The 14,065-nt window shown below is 40.6% G+C and overlaps 1 protein-coding gene across 2 annotated transcripts in view; it reads left to right on the top strand.

Moving 5' to 3' along the window:
* The window catches only part of LOC144609059 (uncharacterized), a 119,985-nt gene that overhangs the window by 21,676 nt on the left and 84,244 nt on the right, over nucleotides 1-14,065 (top strand). For both annotated transcript variants that reach the window (XM_078427405.1, XM_078427404.1), the window contains exons 3-4: nucleotides 4,293-4,392; nucleotides 8,700-8,817. In XM_078427405.1, coding sequence (XP_078283531.1) covers nucleotides 4,293-4,392; nucleotides 8,700-8,817 — 218 coding nt within the window. The remainder of the gene's footprint in view (nucleotides 1-4,292; nucleotides 4,393-8,699; nucleotides 8,818-14,065) is intronic.

Below are 14,065 nucleotides of genomic sequence, written 5' to 3'. Positions count from 1 at the left end.
AGAAAGGAGGGAGAGAGAAAACGGGTAATTATAGACCAGTTAGTCTGACATCAGTGGTGGGGAAGATGCTGGAGTCAATTATAAAAGACGAAATTGCTGAGCATTTGGATAGCAGTAACAGGATCATTCCGAGTCAGCATGGATTTACGAAGGGGAAATCATGCTTGACAAATCTACTGGAATTTTTTGAGGATGTAACTAGGAAAATTGACAGGGGAGAGTCAGTGGATGTGGTGTACCTCGACTTTCAGAAAGCCTTCGACAAGGTCCCACATAGGAGATTAGTGGGCAAAATTAGGGCACATGGTATTGGGGGTAGGGTACTGACATGGATAGAAAATTGGTTGACAGACAGAAAGCAAAGAGTGGGGATAAATGGGTCCCTTTCGGAATGGCAGGCAGTGACCAGTGGGGTACCGCAAGGTTCGGTGCTGGGACCCCAGCTATTTACGATATACATTAATGACTTAGACGAAGGGATTAAAAGTACCATTAGCAAATTTGCAGATGATACTAAGCTGGGGGGTAGTGTGAATTGTGAGGAAGATGCAATAAGGCTGCAGGGTGACTTGGACAGGTTGTGTGAGTGGGCAGATACATGGCAGATGCAGTTTAATGTAGATAAGTGTGAGGTGATTCACTTTGGAAGTAAGAATAGAAAGGCAGATTATTATCTGAATGGTGTCAAGTTAGGAGGAGGGGGAGTTCAACGAGATCTGGGTGTCCTAGTGCATCAGTCAATGAAAGGAAGCATGCAGGTACAGCAGGCAGTGAATAAAGCCAATGGAATGTTGGCCTTCATAACAAGAGGAGTTGAGTATAGGAGCAAAGAGGTCCTTCTACAGTTGTACCGGGCCCTGGTGAGACCGCACCTGGAGTACTGTGCTATGGAGGGCGTGCAGCGTAGGTTCACTAGGTTAATTCCCGGAATGGCGGGACTGTCGTATGTTGAAAGGCTGGAGCGATTGGGCTTGTATACACTGGAATTTAGAAGGATGAGGGGGGATCTTATTGAAACATATAAGATAATTAGGGGATTGGACACGTTAGAGGCAGGAAACATGTTCCCAATGTTGGGGGAGTCCAGAACAAGGGGCCACAGTTTAAGAATAAGGGGTAGGCCATTTGGAACGGAGATGAGGAAGAACTTTTTCAGTCAGAGAGTGGTGAAGGTGTGGAATTCTCTGCCTCAGAAGGCAGTGGAGGCCACTGCCTCCTAATGGCTCTTTTACCTCTAGTCTCCTTATCAGATCAGGATCATTACACAACACTAAATCCAGAATTGCCTTCTCCCTGGTAGGCTCCAGTACAAGCTGTTCTAAGAATCCATCTCGAAGGCACTCTACAAACTCTCTTTCCTGGGGTCCATTTCCAACTTGATTTTCCCAGTCTACCTGCATGTTGAAATCTCCCATAACCACCGTAGCATTACATTTTTGACACGCCAATTTTATCTCCTGATTCAACTTGCACCCTATGTCGAGGCTACTGTTTGGGGGCCTATAGATAACTCCCATTAGGGTTTTTTTACCCTTACAATTTCTAATTTCTATCCATACTGATTCAACATCTCCTGATTCTATGTCACCCCTTGCAAGGGAATGAATATCATTCCTTACCATCAGAGCAACCCCACCCCCTCTGCCCACCTGTCTGTCTTTTCTATACGTTGTGTACCCCTGAATATTCAGTTCCCAGCCCTGGTCCTCTTGTAGCCATGTCTCAGTGATCCCTACAACATCATACTTGCCCATGACTAACTGAGCCTCAAGCTCATCCACTTTATTTTTTATACTACGCGCATTTAAGTACAACACTTTAACTTCTGTATTTACCTCCCCTCTCACATCGGTCACAAATGGCCCTGCCCTTAATTTCTTTTCCCCTCTAGAACTTCTGTTCCCATTCTTCCGAGAGTCTTTTGCAATATCTCCTGTATTCCCTTTTACCTCATCTTCATATTCACAATTTATTAACCCTTCCCCCCCACTACTTAGTTTAAAGCCACAGGTGTCGCACTAGCAAACCTGCCTGCCAGAATGTTTGTCCCCCTGCTGTTAAGATGTAACCCGTCCCTTTTGTACAAGTCACCCCTAGCCCAGAAGAGATCCCAGTGGTCCAGAAATCTAAATCCCTGCTCTCTGCACCAGCCCCTGGTGATTTCTCTGAGCAGACAAGAGGGATCTTGTCTTGTGGTCTGCATCTGTAGTGACCACAAGAATGTCACGGAATTCTACATATGTTGCATTCGTTCCACAATTTTCCATTTTGCAACATGATATACAGCTATAACAACATATGATTATGTGTAGCTGCTTATGCAATGACTTTCTCTATCAATCCTTACCTTCCAAGAATTGTCAATCAGTAGTCCCATTACCTAAGCTGAAAATGTAATGTACATATGTTTTAAACTGCTCAGCATTTCCTGCTCTCAACATGCTAATCATGCTCTGATTTGTTATGTACCTTTTCATACCTCTCGTTTCTCTCTCCCCTGACTCTCAGTCTGAAGAAGGGTCTCGACCCGAAACATCGCCAATACCTTTTCTCCAGAGATGCAGCCTGAGCCGCTGAGTTGCTCCAGTATTTTGTGTCTAATTTCGGTGTAAACCAGCATTTGCAGATCCTTCCTACACTTAATTTCAGGAATTTTGTTTATCTTCTCTTGTTCCTGATTTGGATTTTACACATAGTATATCTTTTGAATAATGGAAACCATTATTCCCCATGTCAGAGCCTGTATCTATTGTCCTAATGTTATTGTCATCCAGGGATGGTTCGTAACATGCATTTCTCTCATTATTCTCTCCCACCATCTCTGGCCTTGATGCTCCCTTCAGTATATCCTTTGAGTTTAAAAAAAATCTGCTGGAGGAACTCAGTGCGTCAGGAAACATTTTGTGGAGGGAAATGGACACATGTTACAGATCTGAAGAAGGGTTCTGCTTGAAAAGTCATTTGTTCGTTATCCTCCACAGATACTACCTGACATGCCGAGTTCCTCAAGTAGTTTGGTTTGCTCAAGATTCCAACATTTCAGTCTCTTGACCTCTTTCCTTTGAGGTTGTTGTTACATCCTGCAACCGGTGATAAAGTTTTATTTACCTCCTACCTCAATACTTAACTAAGTGTGGGACAGGGGCTTGTTCTGCCTTTTCATAGTCTTGGGGATGATAATGAAGTTGATCTATAACATTAACAATTTCTAATCCTCATTGCTGGATCAAATTGTTTGGTTATGATGTTTGAATTCATGATTTGCCTAATTTTTCATCCAAATAAGATAAAACATAGAACCATACAGCACAGAAACAGACCCATCGGCCCACAATGTCTGTGCCGAACATGATGCCAAGTTACTCTCATCTGCCTGCACATGATCCATATCCCTCCATTCTCTGCATATCTGTGTGTCTGACACTGCAGAAGAAATAATGCAAGTTTGTCCAACCTCTCTGCGCTAACAGCTGATAATCCAGGCAGAATTCTGGTGAACCTCTCCAAAGTCTCCACATCCTTTAATATGGTGACCAGAACTACACACAATACACCAAACATGTCCTATCAATGTTTTATAAAGCTGCATCAAGACCTCTTGACTCTAATGCTCTATGGGCCGACCGGTGAAGACAGGCATACCATATGCCTTCTTTACCATTCTACTTGATTTACCACTTGCAATGAGCTGTGGACTTGGACCCCAAAGTTCCTCTGTCTACTGTTTTTTTACCATTAATGATATACCTTCTCTTTGCATTCATCCTTCCAAAATGCAGCATTCACACTTGCTTGGATTAAATTCCGTCTGTTATTTCTCTGCCCTTATCTGTAACTGATCTATATCCTGTTGTATCCTTTGACAGCCTTCCTCACTGTCCATCAATTTTGGTATTGTCTACAAATTACTAACCAATTCATTTAGTCCATGTCATGTGTTTATGCTTGTGTATATATCAAACAGCAGAGGTTCTAGCACAGATCCCTATGGAACACCACTGATCAAAGACCTCCAGCCAGAATAAAACACTTTGACCACTAGAATCTGTCTTCTATGGGTAAGCTAGTTCTGAATCCAAACTTCCAAGTCATTGTACATTCTGTGCATCCTAATCTTCTGGATCAGTCTACCATGAAGGACTTTATCAAATTCTCCTCTAGAATCTAGATAGATAACTTCCACTGCCTTACCCGCATCAGGAAGTTTGATATATATTTTAAACGCCATGCAATATCATACTTGAGAATATTTTTTGCAATAAGCTGCAGCTAACTTTTTTTTTTTTTTGCAGATAAATTTAATACATATGTAACTCTAAAAGTTCAAAATGTAAGAAGTACTACAGTGACAAGACAAGGAAATGAGCCCAGTTGGAAACAAGATTATATGTTGTAAGTTCAAAATGTTTGTGGTTGTTGTTCTTTATATCAGAATGTAACATTGACACAGCTATACCATGCACATAGTAATTGACCAGTGAGAATACAACAGATGAGCCTGTAATGATATGACATGCTGCACGTTGCATTATGTCTACAAGTGGTTGCTCTCTCGTAGCATTTGCTTCCATTTCATCTTCAAAAGTTGAGAAGTGGTCTGACAGACATTGATGACCAGACCAATTTGTAACTGGCTCCTCGGATTTTTGCTAGCCAACATTGCTATATCACAATGGCTATGCTGGATCTGAACATAGTTAAAAAGGTAAGTGGGGCAAAACTTGTTTCAAGTTTTCAGTTAAATACACAGTAGTTTAACATGTCATTTTAAAAATCTAAATTATTTTAATGGTTTCCAGCTTTTCTTTTTCTCCTATTATCTTTTGATGAATTATTAGTTTCCATCTGAGCAGTTCTGGGAGTGGGATGATTGTATAAATGAGGCCTCAAGGTTGTTGGTAGCCAAGAGTGTGCAACCTGGAGTTGGGATGAGAGTTAGCAGGTGGTGCCAGGATGGATCTAGTGTGATTTGATATGTTGAGTTCAATTAAGTGAGACGATCATACCAAAATGTATGAAGACCTTCAGTAACACTATTACACTGAATCTAGTAAGCTAAAAATGTATGATATGTCTCCACACGTTTGAACCCCACTTGGCATTAATATGTAATGGAATTATATTGGGAGAGACTCCTGAGTTCGATTTCCATTTGGAACATTAATTTGTACACAAATTATTGAAAATAGTAGTTGGATGGTAGGTTGGAAAGTTAGATCACATGGGATGCAGGGAGAGCTAGCTGACTGGATAGAGAATTGGCTTCATGGAAAGAAGTAGAGGGTAATGGTGGAAGGTTTCTTTTTGGACTGGAGGCCTGTGATTAGTGGTGCACCTCAGAGATTGGTGTTTGTGGTTTATATCAATAATTTGGGTGAGAATATAGAAGGCATGATTGGTAAGTTTGCAGATGACACTAAAGTGGGTGGTATTGTAGATAGCGAGAATGGTTGTTAAAAATAAGAGCAGGATCTTGATCAGTTGGGCAAGTGCGCTGAGGAATGATTAATGCAGATAGGCACAAGGTGTTGCATTTTGGAAAGTTGAACCAGGGCATAGTGAATGGGAATATTGTAGAGCAGAGTGATCTGGGAGTGCTAGTACATAGTTCCTTGAAAGAGGCGTCACAGGTAGATAGATTATTTTTTTTAAAAGGAAGATGTTGAAGTGTGAATTTATATCCAGCAAAGAAGGATGTGCGCTGTGATCTGTTTCGATCTACCAGTGATAAATATGGTTGGTGAATTTAAACAAGGGTCTGAAAATGGACTCTGTTGATTAGAGATATCTTGACACCTTGCTTTCAAATATGTTGCCAGGACTTGAGGGCCTGAACTATAGGGAGAAGTTGGGCCGGCTAGGAGTTTATTTCTTGGAGTGCAGGGTAATAGATAAGGTGAATGCACAAAATCTTTTATCTTTATCTTTAATCTTTAGGGGAATCAAGAACCAGGGGACATAGATTTAAGCTGAGAGGGGAAAGATTTAATGGGAACCTGAGGGGTAGCTTTTTCACCTAGAGGGTGGTGGGTATATGGAACGAATTGCCAGAGGAGATACTTGAGGCAATTATTATGACACGATTTAAAAGGCACTTGGATAGGTACATGGATAGGAAAGTTTTAGAGCGATATGAACCTAAACGCAGGCAGGAGGGACGAGTGTGGATAGGGCATATTGGTTGGCATGGCTAAGTTGAGTACAAGGGCCTGTTTCCTTGCTGAATAACTATATGATTCTAGTGAAGCTAGAAGAATAACTGCCTTAAATTGCTTTTAAGTGATATTATAAATGTGTTCCGATAGAATTTTACCTGATAATGTTTACCAAGAGAATAGCTAAAGGTTAGTTTTAAAAATTCGTTTGTGGTACATTTTCCATTGTATTTTTGTTAATCTAAGTTTCATTGTGTCTTTGGTCAGTATAAAATATATTCATGCTGCAAAAGTTCGGTCCAGCTATCTTCATTGGGTTTTAGCTGATAGAACTATAATTGAACTTTGATTAGTTAGCACCCATGGGTATTCCACATTTCATTGGCATTGTTCACCATCTCCGAGCCTGGGAGACAGTAACTTCATAAAAGATAAGAACCACCACCGATTAAAGAGATTTTGTGGATAAAGAGATGATAGGAATCTTTTTGTGCATCATTTTTTTGCAAAGATAGTTTGTGTTTGTGTAGTTGGTGTTCTGTTCATTGGGTTGCAGGGTCCAGTGTTAAAACCTGTGGAATGCAGAGTCAGCTGTTGCCAGAATTTTGGGTTTTGTGGATTTTAAGCTCTAACAAGGTTTCAGTTGACTTGTTTTTTAAGATGTTTTATAATTAATGTCATTCCTGGAAGCCTCCAGAAAAACAGGAAATGTTTCCTGGAATCATATCAGTGATGATTCAATAATTCGCAATAATCTAGTTAGGCACTTGCAGCATCCTGTTGAATTTGCAACTGCACAACACAAACTAAATAAAATTTCTTCTTACTAAGTTGAGGAAGATCATTATATAGTAGTGGTTTATCTGGTTAGATGCTACCTGCCAAGAAACTATTCAGTCTGAAGAAGGATCTCGACCCAAAACGTCACTCATTCCGTCTCTCCCGAGATGCTGCCTGTCCCGCTGAGTTACTCCAGCAGTTTGTGTCTATCTTCGATTTAAACCAGCATCTGCAGTTCTTTCCTACACAAGAAATTATTGAGGATCTATTGCAAGTTCCAGCTCTGCAATTGCAGTCCTTGAGAACAGAGTAGATATATAAAATTATATTGCATGGAAACAGGCCCTTCGGTACAACTTATTCATGCTGTCCAAGGTATCTACCTCAGCTAGTCCAATTTGCCAGGGTTTGGCCCTTATCTCTCAAAAGTTTTCTAATTGTTACAATTGTATCTGCCTCTGTCACCACCTCTGACAGCTTATTCCATACCCCCACCACAGATTATATGGACATAAATTTGCCTTTTAGCCCCCCTTTAAATCTGCCCACTCTCACTTTAAACCCATGTACTCTAGTTTTAGATTCCTCTATCTTGGGAAAAGACTGTGATCATCAATCATCTATATTGGACACATTATTTTATGCACATCTATTAGGTCATCTATCAATTTCCTTTATTCAATGAAAAGTAGACCCCGACTATCTAATCTCTTCTTTTAACCCAAACTCTCTGATCCCAGCGATATCCTCTCTATGACAAACAGAACTAAACTTGGTACTCCAAGTGCAGCCTCACCAATATCTTGTACTGCTATAGCATGAACATTCCAACTCTTGTACTCAATGCCCTGACCATTCAAGGTGGTGTGCCAGACACCTTCTTCAACACTGAGCTACTCACAGCATAGTTGTGGTACTGAGGTCTGATAAGATCTCAGGGTGTTGTGTGGTGACAAAAGGTTAGCCCAGAAGTCATGAGATTAAATATAGGTGACGTTAGATAAATACAATCTACCTCATTCTCTTGGGCACAAGATACCATAAATAATTGGTTGAGATCTATGCTAAGGAAACTACTTTATCAGTTTGACATTCTATCTGGGTCCTTCAATTCAATACATTAGTACAGGTCACAGAAAGGATGAATGCATATTTCAGTTCATCACAGTCCCCGTCTATTTCCTGATATCAACCTGAGCTGAACTAAGCACACAAAGTGGGATCTTTTTGGGATGGGGAAGTGACTCCTCCCATTCAGAAAAATCAAAGGGACTTTTTTCTATTTAAAATTTTGAAATTGGCCAATTGTGGTTAGAATGTTATGGCACAATGCTGTACAGATAAGCTTTTTGACTATAATTTATTTATTTACATTTTCTGAGAAAATATATGAGCAAGTCCTCTGTTGATTTTTGTTGTCAAATGGGGGATATGGCAGATTAGTTTTGTCTGTGCTTTTTGCTACAATTATAAACATCAAAGGTGTTGTTGTTGTAGTGAAGAAGAAAGCAGATATAGAAGGCAGTGTACTAGTGGGGTAATTTGTGAGGCTGACTTCAGTGGAACCAAATATTCAAGCGGTGAGCCTATTTGACAGCTAATATCTTTGCATGTATTTGGTTGGTAGATGAATGAAAAACTGAACCAAAGACAAATTTCTTCCCTGAGGTATTCCAAAGGAATCTGGTCAATTAATACTTGATAATTACAAATGTGATTTGCTGATGTGCTCAATATATATAAAAATTAATATTTCTCTTACAGTGAAATTAATAATTTAGGAAAGGGTCTTGTTGTTGAAGTGTGGAACAAAGGCTTGCTATGGGATGCTCTTCTGGGCACTGTGTGGATTCCTCTCAGAACAGTTGAACATGCAACTGAGGTAAGTGACTAAAATCTAAGTGAGGAATGTATTATTTGAATTTTGAAACAAGACATTACTACTTTAACCATTGTCAGGTGTTCAGTAAAGCTACTGTGCTGCATCTGATTTGTAAAGGAATTTGGTAATTTATTCTGAAATTTACAATTTAAGTAAAAGGATCACAATTTTACTATCACAACCAATTTTACTCTTTCTATAAGATGAACCTGGCATTAATTTATTGCATAAGATTCAAAGCTGTTTTTACTGTGGTACCATGCAGTAGTTGGAAAATTCAAGACAAAATTCAGACTTAATTCTAACTGTGTGCTAACCATTGTTATGCATAAAAATCATCAGAATATTTTTCCATGTGTGCATCTATTTATAAAAACCCAAATTTTCATTTATATGAAACCCCATATTCTTCAATGACATATCTTTCTCTCTCTTTCTCTCTTTTTGTCCCCTTCAAGTTTTTGTGTGTTTGTACTGTAATCCTTAATGCAAAAGTGAATCAGATTCAGATTTGTTTATTGTCATAGATATTAGGTGGCAATTAAATTTCTACTTTGCATGAAGCTCATCGAATAAACAGTCGATGCAATGAGTACACCATGAATACAATGACAAATCCAAAAACAGTAGAATGAATGGGGACGGCAGCCGTAGCATTGCTGCCTTAACAGCGCCAGAGACTCGGGTTTGATCCTGACTCTGGGTGCTGTCTGTACAGTTTGTACATTTTCCCTATGACTATGTGGGGTTTCTCCAGGTGCTTTGGTTTCCTCCCACATTCCAAAGACGTGCAGGTTTGTAGGTTAATTGGTTTCTGGAAAAAAATATTCAGAGTGTGCAGCATAGAACTAGTCCATGGGTGATCGTTGGTCATCGTGGACATGGTGGGCCAAAGAGCCTGTTTCCACGCTGTATCTCAAGGTTTCAAGGTTTTAAGGTCAGTTTATTGTCACATGTTCCAATTAAGGTACAGTGAAATTTGAGTTGCCATACTAAGTGAAAAGAACAAGACACACAACCACATAAAAGTTAACATTAACATTTATCAAAGTGGATTCCACATTCCTCACTGTGATGGAAGGCAATAAAGTTCAATCTTCTTCCTCTTGTTCTCTCGCGGTCGGGGTAGTTAAACCATCCGCAGTCGGGACGATCAAAGCCCCCGCAGCTGACGATCGAAGCCCCCGTCAGGGTGATCGAAATTCCCGCGTCGGGGCGGTTGAAACTCTCTCCGTGGCTTGGAGTTCCCGAGTCGGCCTCTTCTTACCAGAGACCGTGAGCTTCACGATGTTAGTCCACAGGCTCCGCAGTTGGAGCTTTGATCCCCGGCAAAGAGATCGCAAGCTCCACAGTGTTAAAGTCCCGCAGACTCCCGCTGCTTGGAGCGCCTGTCGGTCTCCAGGAAAGGCTGCTAACTCCACGATGTTAGGCCGCAGTGGGGACGGAGATACGATACGAAAAAAAATTGCATCTCCGTCGAGGTTGAAATGCCACCTGGTGTTGTATAGTAAACTGGAGAAATATTGTGAACAGGTGATTGATGGAATGCAAACACAGCAAGTTCAATAATGGAATAACTGAATAAGGTAGAGTTAACAGGGAAATGCTTTTTCCCTGTTTCTTAGTTCAGCAAGTGGCTTTTCCACCTTGCTGACATTAAGAGCTAGGTTGTTATTCTGGCACCATGACTCAAGATGGTTGATCACTTTGCTGTACTCCGTATCATTGTTGTTCTTGATCTGGCCGACAACAGTGGTATAATTGAAGAATTTAAAGATTGAGTTGGTGCTGTACTTGGTGATACAGTCCATTGGTGTACAGGGAGAAGAGCAAAGGATTAAGCACACAACCCTGATGAGTACCTGTGTTGAGGATAAAGCTGGAGAAAACATTACAACCAATTCTAACTGCCTGAGGTATGCCAGTCGAGAAGTACAGAAGCCAGTTGCATGTGATGGCTCCACACTCGAGGTCTAGAAGTTTAGTCATCAGCTTATTTGGTATTATCGTATTGAAGGCTGAGCTGTAGTCAGTGAAAGACAACCTGACATAGGTGATTTATTTTTGTCAAGGTGATCCACAGATCAATGTAATGCATGGGAGATGGCGTCCTCAGTAAATCTATTTTCTCTTGTATACAAATTACAAGGGGTCTAGATTGTCTGGAAGAATGGTGCCGATGTGGGCCATAAGCAGTTTTTCAAAGCTTTTTATTATGGTTGATGTTAGCTATTGAGTGGTAGTCATTATAAAAGGTCACTTCATTTTTCTTGGGGACTTGAATGATGGAGGCTTCCTGCTTGGGCTGATGAAAATGTATGATGTGGCAAGCCTCAGCAGCAGGGACAGCAGTGTTGATTTTCACAGGTATCAAGTCTAGTTGTGTCAATGCTGAATAGGATAGGGCTAACGCGGTTGCTCCAGCTGGCCATATTGGGAGCTTTGCCAGTTCTGACCAAGTCTATGATCCAGTCAGCTTGACTATCTGTGGAATGGACATGATTTGTTGAAGTGAACAATTTCATGAAGATTAAAGGGAAAGTGATAATGTGAAATTTCCCCAAAATGTGGCATGTTGGTGTTTTAAAAAAATAAATTAAGACTCTTGGCATGGATTGAGCCAGAAGCATATGGCATAAGAGATTCAACCAAGATTGTCAACTGGAGTTGACCATGAACATGCACAATGGGCTCTGCTCATAGAGCAAGTAATTTGAGGTCGTCTTCACCCAAAATCTCCATGGATAAAAGCTTGCGAGGAATGATTGTTGCTCTTATAACCAAAACGAGCTGTTAATTACACAAAAATAAAATACTTGATTTTGAAGGAAGTTTTTGAGAGATTACATGAGCATAACATGAAGATGAAGTTAAGCAGATGAGCAATGCTGTATCTTGATTTACGATTGATCCCCTGTGGTTTACAGCCAGTAAAGAAAATGCAGAGGCTACTACATATGGGCTGCAATGTGAACATATAGCAGAGCTGAAAATGGTTTTGCAGGGTGGATTATTATTATGTTCAATTCCTTCTTAAAAACCTGGATTTGCTATTCTTTCAGTATCCATGTATGTGTCCATACTGAGATTCTGATTAGACAGAAGCATCATGTGGTAGGCTGGCTATGCAGATCTGTAAGATCATCACAGCTGGTCTGGAACATTCAGTCTAGCAATTTTTGTAAATAGTTTCAATGTGCCATTGCCACCTTTCAACATCACCACCTCTTTGGAATATTTTACTACATGTTTGTGAAGACACTGCAGCTTTGAATCATTAGGAACAATTAAAATTGAGGCATTGTGGTGTCTGTTTCTGTCCTTTTGTCTTTTTGTAATATTAAACATATTCTGCAATATATCATGAACATTTACAATTAGAAAACAGAGAAACCGGTTCTGCAGTTTGAAGAATGTCAGAATGTTCCTGTGCTGCTAATCTACAAGAAACTGAAATTGTATTTGTCTTTGGATCTACCTACATTTACCTGCTTCTTAAATCTATTAAATGCTAAGTAGTGGGGGCCTGAGTAGTGGAGGGGCCTGGAGCATAAGATGAGTGGCTTCAAACAAGCCTTACTTGTGAATCAGTGTTTTTTTTTTGTTTATAGCCAACTCATTCATGTTTGCAGCGTTTGGCAGCTGTCAGAATGATTCAAGAATTATTTAAAAAATCAATTAAAATTTAAAACAAATAGAAACATACTTAACCTCAAAATATATAAATTAACAAATAATATTTTCCCTCAAAGCAGTTCCTCTCTTTTAAATTTAATAGACTTGATCTTCTCATGCCTTGACTTCCACGTTTATGTGGAAATTCTGGACTTGGCAACAAGTATGTGATGATCTGATTTTGTTCTCTGCTTCCCTTCCCAGAAATTCTTCCAACTTTTAATTCCCCAAGGGATGCAAAATCTGTATGTTCTTGGCCTCTGTGTTTTTGCCTGTCTGGTGTTTGTATCTTTAAGATTTGGCCATTGCTGGCAAGGCCAGTATTTATTTCACCTCCATAATAGCCCTTGAGAAAGTTGAGCTGAAATGCCTTCTTGAACTGCTGCAGTCCTTCTGGTAAAGATGCTTCCACAGTGCTGTTGGGTGGAGAATTTCAGGATTTAGATCCACTGAGGAAGAAGGACCAATGATATAAGTAAGGATGGTGTAAAACTTGGTTGTGTGAGGTCTACTGAAAGGACCTCTCATAAGCTAAATATGTCACCCTTATCTCCCAATTCATCTCACTGTGACCTTTACATTTGTTCATCCCACCGGGTGGCGCCGTCAGCGATGGCAGCCTCACCAACGGTCTGTTTGTCTTTTCGTAATTTTTATTATTTTTAGTGTGTTTTAAAAGTTTGTGTTAATGTTCTCTGGTTTGCTCTATGTGGGGGGTGGGGGAGGGGGTCAGGGGGAAACTTTTTTTGCAATCTCTTACCTTGCCGGAGATGCGATTGTTTTCCGGATCGTATCTCTGGTCGCTCTGCGGCCTAACGTCATGGAGCTGGTGGCCTTGCTCGAGACTGACTTTGAGCCCCACCGCGGGGCCATGGACTTGCCATCGGAACCTGCAATCCCTTGCCTGGGATCAATGCTCCAACCGCGACCTGTGGATTTCACCATCGAGGAGCTTGCAGTCTCGGGTAGAGACCGATGTCGGGAAGCTCTTAATCGCAGAAGGTTCGACCAGCCCCGACCGGGGTCAGATCACCCGGCGCGGGGGAGCTGAGATTCCCCCCGTTGCAGAAGCTTGATTGCCCCGATGTGGAGGGCCCAAACGCCGCCGGCTACATGAGTCAAGATCGTCCCGTCAACGAAAGGCTCAAGGCCCCCGACCGCGGGAGAACAAAGAAGGGAAGAAGATTGAACTTTTTTCGCCTTCCATCACAGTGAGGAATGTGGAGGAGTCGCTGTGGTGGATGTTTATGTTAAAATGTATTTTGTGTGTTCTGTTGCTTTTGATTGGTATGACTGTATGGCAAATCGAATTCCTCATATGTTGTAAAACATACTTGGCTAATAAAGTATGATTATGATGTCTACATTTTTTCTATAGGTGTAAAACTATATTCTGCACTCTTTGCTTTCTCTTTTTTGCAATATCCGTTGTACTTATGCATGGTTTGATTGTGCACGTGTATGGTAGGATTTGCATGGTTAGCACACAAAGAAAAGGTTTTTCACTCTATCTCTGTACACGTGACAATAATAAACTAGTACCAATATTGTCGAGAGCTTTTTTATCATAGGC

This window comes from Rhinoraja longicauda, chromosome 33 (genome assembly GCF_053455715.1).
Source record: "Rhinoraja longicauda isolate Sanriku21f chromosome 33, sRhiLon1.1, whole genome shotgun sequence".
NCBI lineage: Eukaryota > Metazoa > Chordata > Chondrichthyes > Rajiformes > Arhynchobatidae > Rhinoraja > Rhinoraja longicauda.
Note: the sequence above shows the minus strand (reverse complement) of the source record. Positions and strands in the feature narration are given on the sequence as shown.